The 16,274-nt window shown below is 44.5% G+C and overlaps 1 protein-coding gene across 4 annotated transcripts; it reads left to right on the forward strand.

Annotated features, from left to right (window-relative positions):
- Positions 1-1,477: 1,477 nt before the first annotated feature.
- On the forward strand, positions 1,478-12,165 carry GRP (gastrin releasing peptide). Of its 4 annotated transcripts, none has more exons than XM_058556575.1 (3): positions 1,478-1,636; positions 7,091-7,333; positions 11,809-12,165. In XM_058556575.1, the coding sequence occupies exons 1-3, from the start codon at positions 1,498-1,500 to the stop codon at positions 11,865-11,867; spliced, it is 441 nt and encodes a 146-aa protein (XP_058412558.1). In that variant the 5' UTR covers positions 1,478-1,497; the 3' UTR covers positions 11,868-12,165. The 4 variants fall into 4 exon arrangements, with proteins under 4 accessions (XP_058412558.1, XP_058412559.1, XP_058412560.1 ...); XM_058556576.1 differs by having other exon boundaries at positions 11,830-12,165; XM_058556577.1 differs by having other exon boundaries at positions 7,091-7,314.
- Positions 12,166-16,274: the final 4,109 nt, after the last annotated feature.

Raw genomic sequence — 16,274 nt, forward strand, 5'->3', positions numbered from 1 at the left:
CTCTTCATTTTCACTTGCATCATTCTCTCTGGATAGTATTACTGCATTTCCTTGGCTAATAGTAGTGATCTTGAAATTAGCTTTTTTTTTTTTTTTTTTTTACCTTATAGCCAGACACATGCATGGAAATACTCTTCCAAGCCTAAGAATACTCAGTCATGCAATATGCATGCGTAATCATCTAAGAATGGCACAAATGTATTGAATCACCAGATATTCAGAGAAAATAGTAGGATTTTAGCTTCATCAGTATCAACACTGGTGTTGACATGGAACACCAGGGACCCATCAGTGAGACAGTTCACCAGCACTTGGTGAGGAACAGGCCTGCAGAAACACACAAATACACCCCCAGCTCTGGCAGCCGAACCGTGGGCAACAGCATCCTACCAGCTTCTATTTATTGTTGCATTGCCATGGTGCTCATCCCCTTTGTATCCATGGCATCGAGGACCTCGGGAGTTGGGCTGAGGTGACCATTCTTCTGATCTGAGAAAAGACGGAGCAGAGGAAATTTGAGCAACTCTAGAGAGGTGTGTAGATAGTTTACAGACAGTTCAAGCTTTAGGGACAGTAGATGCAGCCTAGGGAAATTGGCATAAAAGCTTCATCTATTACACGGAAGCAGTATGCTTGTGAAGGGAGCTGGGTGTGTAGTAAAACTATTGTTAGCTCTGTTCACATAACATACCCTTCGTGCTCCATCCTCCATATCACCATACAAATGCGCAGAGGCACCTCTGAAAACCTAGGTGGGGTGAGGTATTACTGGTGGTGGTGGTGAGAAGGGGTGGGAGGCAAGGATCTGGAGGTCTGGGGGCTGGCACCGCCAGGAGAGAGGTGGTCCACGGAGCTGGAAAGGTCTGAGAATCAGAAGTCCCTTGCAATCCGAGTCCCAACCCCTTCCAGCATAAAGAGCATCCTAAGATGCTCTAAGATGGCCTAAGAGCATCCATCCTTTGTGCTCATCCCTCTCAATCTCCACCCCCGCACCCCCCCCCCTCGCTCCTGGGCTCAGGCTGCGGGGTCACTGCTCCCCCTTGTAGGATCGGAAGGCAGATAACAGCGGGAGGCGCCCGGGTGAGGCTGAGGAAGGAGTTCACTAAATTGTGTTGGAGCGAAGGCGTCGAGGATGAGCAGAATTGATCCAATGTGGGGGAAGGCGGAAGGGACTACGAGGGAAAGGGAGAGGGGCAATATACACTCAGCCTTTTCATCATTCGGCGGGAAGATGGGTGATGTTCGGGGACGGTTGTCCCAGCGCCCTGGCTCGCTATACGGAGACGTCAGAGCGCTCGGGTCCGCGGTGGAAGAGCCCCCCAGCCCCCCCGCCCGGGCTGCCATATAAAGTCGGGGCCTCGTAGAGGCTGCAGCAGTGGCGCGGGCGGCGGCGGCGGAGCTCCTCCGAGGTCCCGATCCTCCCGTCGCTCCTCCGCCGGGAGAGCGCACTGTCCGCCCAGCCTCGCCGCGGCGCTCCAAGGGCTTCGCGCCGGGACCATGCGCGGCCGCGAGCTCCCGCTCGTCCTGCTGGCGCTGGTCCTCTGCCAGGCGCCCCGGGGGCCGGCCGCCCCGGTGTCGGCGGGCAGAGGGACTGTGCTGGCCAAGATGTACCCGCGCGGCAACCACTGGGCGGTGGGTGAGTGTCCGGCGCGCACTAGTCCTCGGCAGGATCAGCCAGCCGCAGGGGGCGCGTCTCCCCATCTCTCAGCGTTTCTGGGGCCCGGTGTGGGGGTCTGGGTTTGCACCGACCTTTCTACCCAAACAACAATCCCGTTCTCCCAAAACTCCACCCCACCCTTCTCCATCCTGAGAAGCCCGCGGTCCCTCAGCAGCCGCAGACAGGTCCCTTGGCCCTTTCCGCTCTCTTCCCTCTTCCTCAGTGCACCCGAGCCAGCGCGCAGCTCTCCAAAAACCTTAACCCTACGGGGAGATCATCTTTCTTCCGCCCCTACTGAACACCTCTTTTTATCTGCCCAATCTCAATCCTGTCTGGCACGGTTCGCTCCTTGAAGAACTTTGGGGAGCCGGGTCCCCGAGCGTGTCTCGGAGCCCAGGTCCAGGCCGCCACCCTCGACTCCGACCGCCGAGAGCGGACTCCGGGCTGCGCCTTGCGCGGGGCCAAGCCACAGGTGCGGGTCCCGGGGCGCCGCGCGCCCGCCCTGGGTTTCAAATGCGTTCAGCGAGCAGTGCCTGAATCCCGCCTGTTTGTGGCTGGCGCTCTTGAATTTTCTCAGTCCTTCTCCTGCCTTTGCAGCGATTGTCTTTCCCCTGCCCTTCTGCCCAGCCCTCCCTGTTTTCATCTAGCAGACTCGGCGCTCCGGGAATCGCGCCTGCTTTCCACGCTGATCCCGGGCCTTTCTGTCCCCGCCCCCCCCCCCCCCCCGCCCCGAGCCTCCTGCTTTTCTTCGCCTCTCAACACCTGGACTTTGCCCTCTCCCCTAGGTCTTTTCCCCTTCCCTCTGCCAACAGGTCCTGTTTTCCAGGCAGGCGCTTGGAGGTTCGCTCGTCCTGGCCCCCGGAACCCCAGTGGCGAGGACCGCCGCGCGTTGGCGCAAAGGGCAGCCGCGGGGTGGCGGGCGGCGGAGCGCGCACACAGCTTTCCCGCAACCGGAAGGCAGGTAGCGGCCCCGAAGCCTTGCGCTCACCCCACGTCACCCCTGGGCTCTCTGCCGCGCCACGCATAGCCTGTGGCAAATGCAAAGCGTACTTCCTTAGAAATCTCTCCATATAGCCAAGTGCCACAACCCCAACATTTCCTGGGGATGGAAAATCCTTAAAGCTGGAGATCCCTGAAGAGATTAAAGGGTGTGTGCGTGTGTGTGTGTGTGTGTGTGTGTGGTGTGCGTGTTTCACGATTTCCTTAGTCATCTACTTAGGAGTGGGGGAGGATGTGTTGGAAAGGTATTTGTTAATTCAAATTATCAGCCGATTCACAGATTCTTGGTGTGAAGGAGGAAGATTTAGGGGAGGAGGTAAGGCTGGAACTGTCACGTCCTCAGCTCCTCTGTGTTGTGTATGTTTCCGTCAGAGAAATCCAGAACAGATTTGCGACAGAGTAGTTCTCATTGTTAGTAAAAGAATCATTTGCCAAGTCTCAGCAGCCCCTGGGACGAAAGTGTTTGTGATCTCTGAGGGACACCGGGAACCCAGGAGCCTGGTGTAGAGAGAACAGGTTGAGGTGATCGCAAAACCCTGCACATTAAGAGAGAAGGATACTTAGAAGCTGTTAAAGAAGCCAAACCTAGAACTGATACTTAAAAAGGGCTTCTGGGAGTTTAGATCAAGTGGCCATTGTCTATTCCAGCCGCCAGCCAGTGGGCTGGGAAGGTGGACTGAAACTTCCAGATTTCCAACCTTTTTGTTTGTCCATATTTTTGTACTAAAAAGGCTTATTATTAGGTAACCCTTGCAGGCCAAAAGCAGGACAAGAGAGTTAGCTGGAAAGCTGGAATCATGTTATTTCTGATGCAGGCCAACCCTGATTGGTGCAGTTCCAGAGCACATCTGTCCCCAGTTAATTATAGTGTCTGTCATTTAATGACCCTTCATAGTGGTGTTTGGGCATTCTTAACCCAAAACTGTACTGACCAGAGGCAACCCCAAATTTTCTTATTTGTTCTCAAACGCACTCTTTTTCCTTTTTCTCCCTCGGCTGACCGTGCAGAGTTGATGAAGAACTAAGGAGAGGGAGGTGAAGTAGAAAATCACGTTTGGGTCTAAAATGACGTGATTGAGAAAAAGTTCACTTTGGGTAGACATGCCCTCTGTTGGAATGCGAACATTCACAGCGTGAATGAGATTGTTAGATTTGAATCTGCGCTTTCCACTCTCCTAAGTAAATGCCTGTGCTCCTCAATCACTGAAGACTCGCAGTTTAGTTTTAATTACATCCAACGAAAGCTACATATTGCTGTCCATGAGGAAGCCGTCAGCACAAATTTGCAAGTTTGTTGAGTGAATTGCTTCTTCCAGCTGGGAGAAGCATGGTGTGGCAATGGAAAACAAGTTAACAGATTAAAGACTTGACAAATTCTTATCTGGCTTGATGTTCATGGAAATGTTTTGTTTGTGCGATGAAAATACAGGTCAACACTAACACTGGTAACCAGCCCCTGTACTCCCACAAAATGCTCTGACTTTGATGTGAATTATGTTCTGGAAGGTTGAATTCTGAAACACCAATGTTCAACTGCGGAATAGCTTTACATTGTAGTGCTGACCCGCAAACTGTGACACATAGTTTAAGTGTCACTCCAGAAAAGCTCTTAGGAGCACTCAACACTTTGTCTTAATGGATATTTTTCTAAGTTAGGGTAATCAAGTTTTGAGTTCAAGAAATTTCATTTATGTTTCAAACCTGCCATTTTAGTGGTGTGTTTAAATGATTAAAAAGGACAAAAGCTTTTTTTCCCTCTGGGCAAGGTTTTATTTTTTCAAATGCCTGTCTTTTGTCTATGCTGAGATCTCCATTGTTATGATATGGACATGTAACAAATGATGATGGGAGAAGAGGCAGAAGTGGGCATATCTTCCATGTTGCCGTGGAGACGATTATTTGGTTGATAGTAGCCAGCTCACAAGTGAAACAGGACCCAGGGAATCTGTGCTTCCTGGGATGTTTTAGATGGTGCACTTTCCTTAATCATCAGTCGGTGGATCTAGGGGTGGGAGTCTGGACACCTACCCACCAAATATACAAATATTGAAAGTCAGTACGATGTCACATGGATCTGTGCTAAGTCAACCACAGAATGGAGGACCACATTATCCTTTCATTTTTGAAAAGTCCACAAAATTATTCAGGCAGGGCAAAAACGAAGTTTTATTTATACAAACATCTCCATTGTCCCTCTGCTTCATTGGCAATAATGCCTTTCTCATTTCCGGCATCCCAGCTAGATGTTGGGCAGTGAGGGAGGACAAGAGTGACCGAGGTCATTACTGCGAGCATCAGGTTCTAATCCTGCTCGCCCATTATCATGATTCAATTTCCTCCATATAAATCCAGCCAAATGCTTCCCTACTTCCTGAGAAGTCGTGCAACATAATGACGGTTATGGCTAAATGCAAGGTTATTTAGTGGTCATCCGGGCACCAAGTTGACCAAGCAGATACGTGAGGAGCTAATCATTCAGGATTCCAATCTTTCAGTTGGGACAGTGTCCCCCATACTGTGTGACGTGTCGGGTCATAAGTGACTTGGCAAGGGCTCACGCTGCAATGCAGTGAAACCTCATTTTAAGGCTCCTCAATACTCTCAGAATTAATTTTTCTGAGTCACATAATGAGTCATACTGATATACGATCCCTCTTCCTTTTGAAACATTAGTAAGCCTTTTATAGACCTTATCCTTATTTCCAGTCCTCAGAGTGATTTCTAACAGCCTCATATTCTTAGAAAGTTCAAAGAAACTTCAAAGCAGCGTAACGTAGTAGCGTCAGGGCTGTGAGCTGATTTTAATACTAGAACCTTTGCTCGCATGTGGGTGGCCTTTGGCAAGTCTCATTTTCATCAAACTTATTTGTGTGTGGATCAAATGAAATAATCTGCATTTAAACAGCATTTAAACATCCTGTAAACTATAAACTGCAATAGACACAGACAATAAAGTCACGGGGAGGGCTTCTCTGTCCGTGGATAGAGCTGCTGAGTAGGGGCTTCTTTCCATTTCAAGTGACTGGGATCTTTCAAATATTATTCCCATGATGTTTGCCTTAAATATTTCTTTCTTTTTTTTTTTTTTATTGTGAGGAAGATCAGCCCCGAGCTAACATCCATGCTAATCCTCCTCTTTTTTTTTTGCTGAGGAAGACCGGCTCTGAACTAACATCTATTGCCAATCCTCCTCCTTTTTATTTTTCCCCCAAAGCCCCAGTAGATAGTTGTACGTCATAGTTGCACATCCTTCTAGTTGCTGTATGTGGGTCGCGGCCTCAGCATGGCCGGAGAAGTGGTGCGTCGGTGCGCGCCCGGGATCCGAACCCCTGGCCGCCAGTAGCTGAGTGTTCGCACTTAACCGCTAAGCCACGGCGCAGCCCCCTGCCTTAAATATTTCTAATGCCAGTCAATGGTAGAACCACAAAGAGCTTTTTCCTTGTGAGCTTTAAATCAAAATCACCATGTTTTATTGATACTAGAAATTTGACAGTGCTATAAAGCCCAATTGAAGAGAGATGGGAAAAATCAACTCAAGAAAGTAAATAAGGTAGAGTATATTTAAGCAATGGACTAAAATGTTAAGAATGCCGACCTTGAATTCTATACCCCCTTCTGCCCTATGGTTATCCCCACTTGCGTACATGAATTTCCATATTTTTAGGGGTTTGGTTTCCTGCACAGCAACTTTTATTTGTTTATATGGCAGGTGCACATCCCTGGAGCCATTGCTGGACTTTCACTGACCCTTTTAGACATCCAAGAGAAAATTCTGCATTTATGTGGCTGAGAAGTGTTGGTCAGAACTTGTTTTTCATTACATGCTTACCAAACTGTAATTTCTAGGTGATGTTTCCTAGATTCAGTCTCAGCTAAAATTCTGAGAAAGTCGAAATGAAAAATTCCTTTGGCCCAATTATGTTACAGATAAGAGCAAAGCAACATCTTTTTTTAATCACACAAAGAAAGGCACCGAGACTTTTCTTTTCAGTAGCAATTCAAAATTGGCTGGGGAAGATGTATAAACTCCATTATTCAATTGGGAATCAAATTCGGTGCACACAGAATTGGTGATAGAAATTTAGATATGGAAGGTTCCTTACAGTTCATCTAGTCCAGCCTGTTCATTTAATAGTTGATAAATTGAAGACCGAAGATGCTAAAGGACTTGGCAGAGGTCACCTCGCTAGTTAGCAGAGGTGCTGGAACCAAACCCAGGACTCCTGAGTTGCAGGTCTGAATTCTGTCCAGCTGATTGCACATTTTGAACGGGGAGCAAAATCTGTCAGCCATTTATGAACTCCTAATAATTAAAGGCTATTCTGCATTTCGGAGGATGCAGCACAAACATAATTGTGGTCCTTTTTAATTTCTTGTTCACTCATTCCCCTGGGTTAAATTTGTGGTCTTTTTGTTTTGTTTTGTTTTTTATAGGGCACTTAATGGGGAAAAAGAGCACGGGAGAGTCCCCATATGTTTATGAGGGAGGGAGCCTGAAGCAGCAGTTGAGGGACTACATTCGGTGGGAAGAAGCCACAAGGAATTTGCTGAGCCTCGTGGAAGCAAAGGGGACCAGAAGCCATCAGTCACCTCACCCAGAGCCCCTGGGCCTTCGCCAGTCTGCTTGGAATTCTGATGACAGTGGCAACCTTAAAGACGTAGGTTCAAAACACGAAGGTATAACGGACGGACCAGAGAAGTGGGGTGGGGTGGGGTGGGGTGGGGTGGTGCTGGGACGTGTTTGGGGAGAGTTGGAAGGAGGGAAGAATGGAATTGTTTATGATGCAAGCCTCCACAGCCACTCCATTAGGCTGACACCAGTACATGCTAAGAAAATGAGTAGACAATTTCCATGCTATCTTTTCTTCTCAACATAATAGATTATTTTTCCTCTTAGCACATCAAAAGAGTGTTGTTTCCAAACACCAATTTAGGAGTTTTATTAGCAGTTGTGCATTGATGGGATTCTTTTTTAATCTGTCAGGCCCTACCAGAATATTTTGATAGTGAGGCCATAGCTTATTTGAGTAAATCCCAGTGGGTCTACAGATCTGTTTATTTTTGATGAACACTAGCAGAAGGGCCTATTCACAGGTGATTTTAGAAGAGAGCATTCTTGTTTGCTACCTTGCATGCAAAATAGTCCTTCTTCATATTTGTCCCAAGATGACCTAGTTCAGGTCTCATCCTGATTTTTCAAAACTTGGTGAATATATCTAAGGTTGACTGATTTGTCCTGTATAGGATTTTATAAAGGATAGGGAAAAATAATTATACCAAACTGGCATTGTTTACATGCAAAGACAGTGAATAGGATAAGGGAGAGAATAAAATTTATAGGAAGAAAGGAAGGCAACTGAAAATGAAGTGATTCTCATTAACTTTTAGGAAGTTTCCATGCAATTTATGATAAAATGCAAAAATAATTGCCAACTAGTATTAATAATAGTAGTTTTATTGAGTATTTTCTATAATCCAAGTACTGGATGAAGCAGTTTACCTCTATTTCCTCGGTTAATGCTCACAGCAGTCTTAGGAGGAAGATTCTATTCTCTCCATTTTAGAGGTGAGGAAACTGAGAACAGTCGCATAGCTTTCCACTGGTGAAACCAGGGCAAGAGCCCATGCTGTTTGCCTTGGACAGTCTGCTGCCATGAGAGACATCTTCTAGGGAATGGCCCTCACTGACGTGAAAAATGAGGGATGCAGGGTGCAGTAGCAGCCTTGCTTCTCGCTGTTTCTTTCGATAAATGATATTGCTTTTCACTCCCACAGCTTGAGGAGCTGGCTCCTTCCCTCCTTCATGGCGGTGAACTCTGATTGATGGCCCCTTTACAGAGGCTCGGGGCTGGCTTTGCCAAGCCTCAGCTGGCTTCTCTGGAGGGAGGCCTAATGTTTCACGGCCCTTTGGTCTACTGCAGATTTTCTGTGCTAAACACAAACTAAAAGTTCATTTGTGGCATTGAGCACCTAGAGAGAACTCTAGTAGCCTTTATTCAGAAAGAAAAGCTGGATTAAATCAACCAATACAGAAATAAGGACCGACTTTGTACAAACCTGGAGTGATTCTCTTGTCCACATCTGTAGTACAGGTGTCACAGGTGTTGTCTGACCAGCTCCCTTCTTTGTTGGTGGATCACACGGCTCTGAGGACTCCAGGAATTGGTGACTGACTTCTCAGCACCTGACCAGCCAGGGCTTTTCTTGGTCAAGGCCTTTGCTGGCCTTCCTGGGGGTGGCTGTCCAACAGCAGTGCCTTCTCCTTTGTCTGAAGAGTAACAACGATCGCCAGCACAAAACCTTCTAAAATAATTTCACGAACACTGAAATGGACTTATCCTCATAGCTTTGGTATAATATACCCCCCCACACACAATCACGTTATTAATCTATAGTGCCTCATTTTTGAACCAAACAGCAATATCCACCCTGAGTTGATTTATTTCCCCAAATCTGGCTCTGTATATTTTTGGAATGTTTTGAAAAATTCAACTCCTTTCTCAAGGATTGAAATTTTCCTGCCATATTCAGAAGACTATTCTGTCAGCTTCAAAAGCCATTACAAAGAATAGCTCCAAAAAGGCTTCTAGGGGAATGGATTGAGTGGGCAGTCACAGAAAGTGACTGGGGACAGTATTTATCAGTATACAATGTGAGCTGAAAAAAAAGTCATCTTTTTATAATGATTTTTTATAATCTTTTTATAATCTTTTTTATAAAAGATTTTTTATAAAATCTTTTTATAATCTTTTATAATTGTTCTTCTATTATATCTTTTTATGCTTTGTTCTTTTCTACAAATTTAGAAAGCCATCTCATTTTATTCCACCTCAAGTTGAATAATGAGCTATTTCACACATTGGTACCATTCTTTTGGATGTATTTCCTAGTAATATGAAAAACAAATTCAACAGTTAGTCTTTGCATAGACCAAAACAGTTTATCACTTCTCTTGCTTTGAAAATTCTGCCTCAATGAAGGTATGTTGAAAATTGAAAACATCTTGAATAATTATCTTATTCACAAAGAGGGAGTACCAAGAGAGTAGTTCCACCAGAACTCCATTGATCTTTCAGTGTTAGAAAGAAGTTTAATAACTTAGCTGAGCATTTCCAGAATTGGCAGCGGGAATTTTCAGAGGCTGAAGGACTTCTCTTAAAATGAAACACTATCCACATATGCTCTCCTCTCCCATTTTAGTGATAAAACATCAAGTCCTGTTGCCAAATCTCTCAGAGCTGTAGTTAGAAACTCTGAGCATTACCCTATGTTTTGATGACAAAGGTACTTACCTAATTCAGAAAAGATTTCTGTAAATGCACTGAATCTAGACTACCATATCATGGCAAACAAGCTCCAGAACTCCATTAGCAATTATGGCCAATAGTTTTCAAGGTTAGCCTAAATCTTTTAATTGTACCCTTCTCACAAAAAATTAATTGAACTTTTACTGTAAGGGTTCTATAACATGAAACAGCGTTCAGGTGGGCTCCAGGCCTGATCTGTAATCCTGAATGTGGCTGTGGATTGTCCTGACTTGCAAGGAAGGTTGAAATTGGCCTTCGGGTTCCTTTTGTAATTTGGACCCAGTCCATTGTTCTTTGCAGCCTTAGGTTTTTTCTCTTATTTGATGCATGTGAGGAAAGGGACCTGGGGAATGCATTGTTATAGCTGGGAAGTAAATATACAAGTTTGCTCCACTTTTTAGGGACAGCTCCCACTGTCCCATCAAATCAGTACAGAGAATAGAAAGGTTTTGTTTCTTAATAAGTGAAATGCTCCAAAGGAAGCTCCAAATATAGGAAAAGCAACATGCAATCAAGAATCACTAAAAATCCTCTGATTACCCTGTCAGTTTCTGTAGGAGCAGAGTCAAATCATCCCCCACCTCAAATACACCTCCTTCTCACCCCCGACCATGGACACCCCTCCTGCCTCCAGGTCCTTGATCTTCCTAGGTTACACAATTCTTCTTTTCATTGTAGCTTTACTTCCATTCCCTTGAGCCAAACTACTCTGATTTAATATTTTGAGTCAATGGAGAAGACCTCTATGGATCCCTTCCTACCTCCTCAGCTGGCCCCTTTTATGACCAGTGTCTCATATTACAGGATGCATGAAAGCACCTTCAGGCAGGCTGACGGCCCTTAACAGTGCAGCCTAGGCTCTTGGAGAAAAGCAAAGCTAATTGGCCTGTGTGAGAATTGAACCCCGGGCCCTGGCCTCATTAGCACCTGATCAAAACAATTGAGTCACAGAGCAGGTAACAACTGGCCTGAGAATATCAGTAATTCCTTTATTAGAAACAAATGACTGGTCTGGACATTGGGGAATCTGAATTGCCAGAGAATCTTGGAAAGGGTAATAAGCTTTAGTCTGGATGAAGTGTTTTCTCATCTCAGCGGATAAAGGATGCTATTTGGGAGCAAAGGAGTATTTTAAAATTATGACTACTCATTCTTTCTTCAGTCTTAATTTGAACAGAAGCCACAACAAGGAAACCACAATGAATTTAGAATTGGCAGAAACCCAAATCAGCTCATTTTCCCCAGTTGCCCACACTACTACCATTTCAGTCCTGAGTTTATAATGTATAATTGTGTAATTCATAAATGAGCTTTGATTTGTGTAGTGAGGCATTGCCAAAGTAAGCAAAGTAAGAATTAAGATTCCACATTTCCTGATAGTCTCCCTACCCAGCTGCTATTTTAGTAACAAATTCCTGGGGATAATATGTTTAATTTCCAACATTGATCAAAACATACCTGAGTAGTCATATCAGAGTACAAGTTAAGCTAATACAACAAAAAGACCCCAAAATACAGTGGCTCCAAAAAAAGAGGCAGTTCATTTATTTCTCAGCGGGGTGGGGGGGTTCGGGGGGGGTGGACCACGATGATGACGAGGATGACCACAGCTGTTGTTCTCAAGTGTCCATGTGCACAGAATCACCTGGAGGATTTGTGAAACCACAGATTCCTGGGTCCCACCCCCAGAGTTTCCAGTTCAGTAGCTTGGGGTAGACCTAGGAATCTGCCTTTCTAACAAGCTCCCAAGTGATGCTGATGGTTTGTTGGGAATGGATTTACTTCTAGTATTAGACTTCAGCATCACTGACTATGTTTGCTTAACTCTTTCCAATATTTTTTAAGTTGGTGGACTCTCTGCTCCAGGTTCTCAACATGAAGGAAGGAAGCCCCAGCTGAGCTGACAATGACAATGACAGCCTCTCCCAAAGAAGCAAAACAAAACCCTTAGGAGACTGCGTTCTACGAGCATCAATTCTACTGGATCATCAACAAGATTTCCTTTGTGCAAAATACTTAGTTATTCTTGTATCTTTCACCCTTGACTAAATTCATGATTTTCAGCTAGCGTCTTCTGGTTTGAACTTGTTTGCTGTGAATAATTGTCCAAAAAGAGTCTTCTAATTAATGCTCTTTACATCTAGGCTATTTGTCAATTAGATTCCAGTCCCTGACCTGTTACCATTCACAATAAAAGCTTAAACACAATGTCCAAAGGGCAAGTGGTTTTCTTATTTCAATTCCAAATGAGAGGACTGTGTGGCAGAGATTAACAAACAGCTTGCTAATGAACTTGTGTGCTCATTGATGAAGGCGGGCTGAATTTTTAGCTTTCCCCTCTGAAGGCCACTCACTGAATTCTTGTAGTGACATAAGCTTCCAGAAGCTACTACTAGAAGCTCATATTCCTTTATCCTTATCATTGGATGGGCTAGTTTGAAGGTAGAGGCTGGTCTTGTTCATCACTTAATAATTCCCATTTCTTCCGCCGTTACCATGACCAGGTATTTCGTCAATGTTATTGATATTGATATTCTCCTCATTACAGTTGTACAAGCTGAGAATGAGCATTCTCACTTAATAGATGAGGAAACTGAGAGAGAGGTCAAGTGACTTTCCCACGGTCGCATAGTAGAGGGAACTGGGATTCAAACATCCAAAGTCACAAGACTTTCTGCAAATGCTCATTTCTAAAAATGAGGTAAAGTTTCTACATTACCTCATTTTTAACCTCCCTTTCAGTGTATTTAAGCCTAGCAAGTAGCACCGTTTCTTCAAAATTTCATTTCCAGTCTGCGAGGAGAAGTAGTTCCCACAGCCAGATTTAGTCAGCCCCATGGCAAAAGGAGAGAATGAGTCCAAGAGACTCCTTTCCATTTTCAGAGAACATGGCCTGGCGGTTCGTAACACTCACCATTTCCATTTTATCATGACATTTACATATTGACAGATTTTAAAGCTTTTTGCCATATGTTTAGATTTCCTTCATTTAGGAAAATCATATTTGAAACAATGAAGAGATTTATCTTGCTCTTGTTTTGGTTGTCAGAGAACCACATAAGACGTGATGTGTTCTTTCTAATTTCTTTTAAAACCATGTCAATTCACAACTTATACAGAGCCAGACCTGGGGAAATAAGTGAAATGTGTTTTCAGTATCCTCCCACCTTCCTCTTCTTGGGACCCTCCAGGGCCTCTTTCCCAAGAACGCAATCCTGAACTGTGTCAACTAAAGTCTGCCATACAGCTAATGAGGAAGTGGTAAGCCCTACCACAGGCATTCATCCTCCAATAGGACACGCATATCTTCCGGAGCCAGGGGAAACTTCCCCTAATGGAGACATTTCAGGCAGGGAGAGAAAGGCAGTGCTCCCAGAATTAACCCCATCTAGACTGTCACTTGTTTGGTTGTCTCTTGAGGGTAGATGTTTTCCTGTGTTTTAGCTGCAGTCATTTTTTCTCCATGCGTTCCCACTGAGAGTTGAGACGAGCTCACTGAAATCTCCTGCCCCTCACAGGGCTCCTCTGTACCAAGCCCAGGTCAAGATTAGAATCCCTTTATTTAAGACATACTTTTCCCTACCAGGAGAGCTTTCTTGAACCCTGTTTCCAAGTGGACTGTCGGATATCTGCCTGTGCCTATTGGGTTAGGTAATTTTTAGCTGCAGATAACAGGATCCATCTTTGGTTGTTTAAGTAAAAAAGAAAAACTTTATGAGAGGAGAGTAGGCAGGGAAGACAAGAGAAATGGGCTTAAGGCTGAACTTAAGGCAGGTTCAGCGCCTAAAGCCAGGTCTTGATGAGACGGCTGCCACATGCATTGCTACCCCTCAAGCACTCTGCAGAATGGCCTGAGTTGGCACTCTCTCCCACTGCCTCTGCCACTTCCTGTGCCCACAGCATTATGCGCCGCCCCCCCGCCCCACAGCAAAGCCTCTTCCATCCTTGGCTCACTTGCAAATGAGAGTCTTGAATATCTGTGTCTGATTGGTGGAACCTAGATCACATGCCTGTATCTAGTTGTGAGGGAAGCTGGGAAATGTAGTCTTTAGAATTCTACTTTGGGAATATGGGACTAAAATTTTGGGACCCTATTAAAAAGAAGAGAGAGTCTTCAAAAGATGTGGTCAACCACAGGTAACAGATATCCCCTTCCCCTTTTGCCCCCAAAAGACTTTCCTCTTTGATTTCTGCCCATTTCTATTCTGGAGAACAGTGAACACCCAGCCTGGATTCTGGGAAAGCAGGAGCCTGGTGGCTGTTCTCTACAGCACACAGGCCAGGTGTGTGTGCACAGTAAGAAGAGAAGATTGCTTTTAAGAGGTGACAATATTTAGAAATCCTGGCAGCAAAGCACGATCATCAGGAGGAAGAATCCAAATGGGAAGAAAGCAATAATTGTCTTTAAATTTGTTCTTTTTAAAACATAATCTTTCTTTTTTTTTTAAGTGCTACAAGGTGGACTGCTCTGGGTAATTTGGCCGTCTTTGCTTATGATCAGAAGTTCCGTAAGACACCAAACAGGCATTTCAAGCAGCGCAGTACAATTTCTAGCCCTACGATGCCCACCTTTTGGTTCCTACTGGGGATATTGGATCATCACAGAGCATTTTAACTCAGCTCGGATGTGTGGGGAGTAATCCAGGTAAAATGTGGGATTTACATTATTGATTTCCTCAGCCACAGGCTGCTCTAATCAGACTTTGTGAAAGAGCTCTTTGAGGGAAACCCACACGATGATCTATTGCTTTTCCTGGAGCAGAAGGACCATTGTCACCACGTGCACTGAAAAGCCTCCTAGCTTCCCCTCTTGGGCTCTGTGTCTACCAATTAATCACTTCCCTAATTAAACCCAGATAAAACACAGAAACATCTCTCTATTTTCCCCCTGATTTTCCTTCCACTCTACTCCATCCACATACTTTATATGACAAGATAGCCTGACTGACAAAACCACAGGTGGATTGAGAGAGCCTCCAGGAAGAGAATGAGAGTGTTTTCATCCTTCCACTCAGACACTGTAATCATGCCCTGCCCTGGCTTCTCCACCTGGTGGCTCTCCCCTAAGTCTGTCTCCAGAGACCCCCGGGGTGGCCTCTCCTCTCTGGGTGAGGCTGTGCCCTAGCTCCTTGGAGGATCAGATGCCGCTCTGCAACACTTCTGTAGTGGCTGTGGTATTAGGGCACAAAACACACGTTCCTTGATATTTGGAGTTGCTGTTTTATTCTTGTCATCATTAAATTACTCTGGAGAATGTCCCACTTTTGGCATACTTGGTGATATCAAACAAAGGAGAAAAATTATTATTGTGGGTGAGGGTGGAGATAGCACAGACAAGGAAACTGAGGCTACAGGGGTTCACTTAAGGCCATACCTCAAGGTGCAAAACGCAGAAGAGCCTGAAAGAGTCCATCTCTTCCATACTTGCCTCCTCCATCATTGATCTCTCCTTGAAAAGACATGAATTCTCAAGGCGTCACAAAGATTAATTCTTATAGAGCTACTGGGATTTATGAATCAGCTGAAGGGAGAGGGCCCAAGTCCTGTTTTTGCTTTATTGTCAAACTGTTAAAACAGAGCCTGCATCCACGTGAGAAGAAATGTTTCTATGTATAAGCAGTTGAACAACAAGTGGTTCTTTCTTGGGTCTTCTCTTCTTCATCTTAAAGCCTTTGCTCTTTTTTTATCAATTAGCTGGATTTTTATTCCCTAAGAGCATGTGTTGTATAAGTGTTGAGTTTTTTCTTTCCTGGTTTCTTAGTTTCTTCATTTCTAAAATGGGAACCATGAGATTCAGTTCTTCTTCAACGCAATCTAGCTGAAAATCATGATCATTCCAGGTTTTTTACATCTTTCCCACAAGTGTTGTCTGGATTTTTTAATTCATCTTGTAAGAGATATTTAAATATTAAAATTACACACTGAGCATTATTAGATCATTCATATTTTGAAAAATCCTCTTTGCCTCTTAACTTATTTTACTCTAAGGGTTTTTATGTATATGTTTAAATATAAGCATCTACTCCAATGTTAATTATTTAGTTTATTATTTCAAAATAAATAATTTCCCCTATTGATTTATACAGATGATGGACAACCCCAGATCCTCTCCTTTGGGAAAATGGGGCACTTGTCAGTTATATCTGTACTGATTAGGGATTGCACTCAGATACATATAACAAAACAAAACAAAATATCCATGCCTTAAAGAAGAGAGAGATTTAATTTTCCCTCATCTCCTAAGAAGTCTAGGGGCTAGCAGTGCAGCGCCAGTGCAGTGATCCGAGGATTCAGAGCCAAGATCTTTGTGA

Source organism: Diceros bicornis, chromosome 16 (assembly GCF_020826845.1).
Source record: "Diceros bicornis minor isolate mBicDic1 chromosome 16, mDicBic1.mat.cur, whole genome shotgun sequence".
Taxonomy (NCBI): Eukaryota; Metazoa; Chordata; class Mammalia; order Perissodactyla; family Rhinocerotidae; genus Diceros; species Diceros bicornis.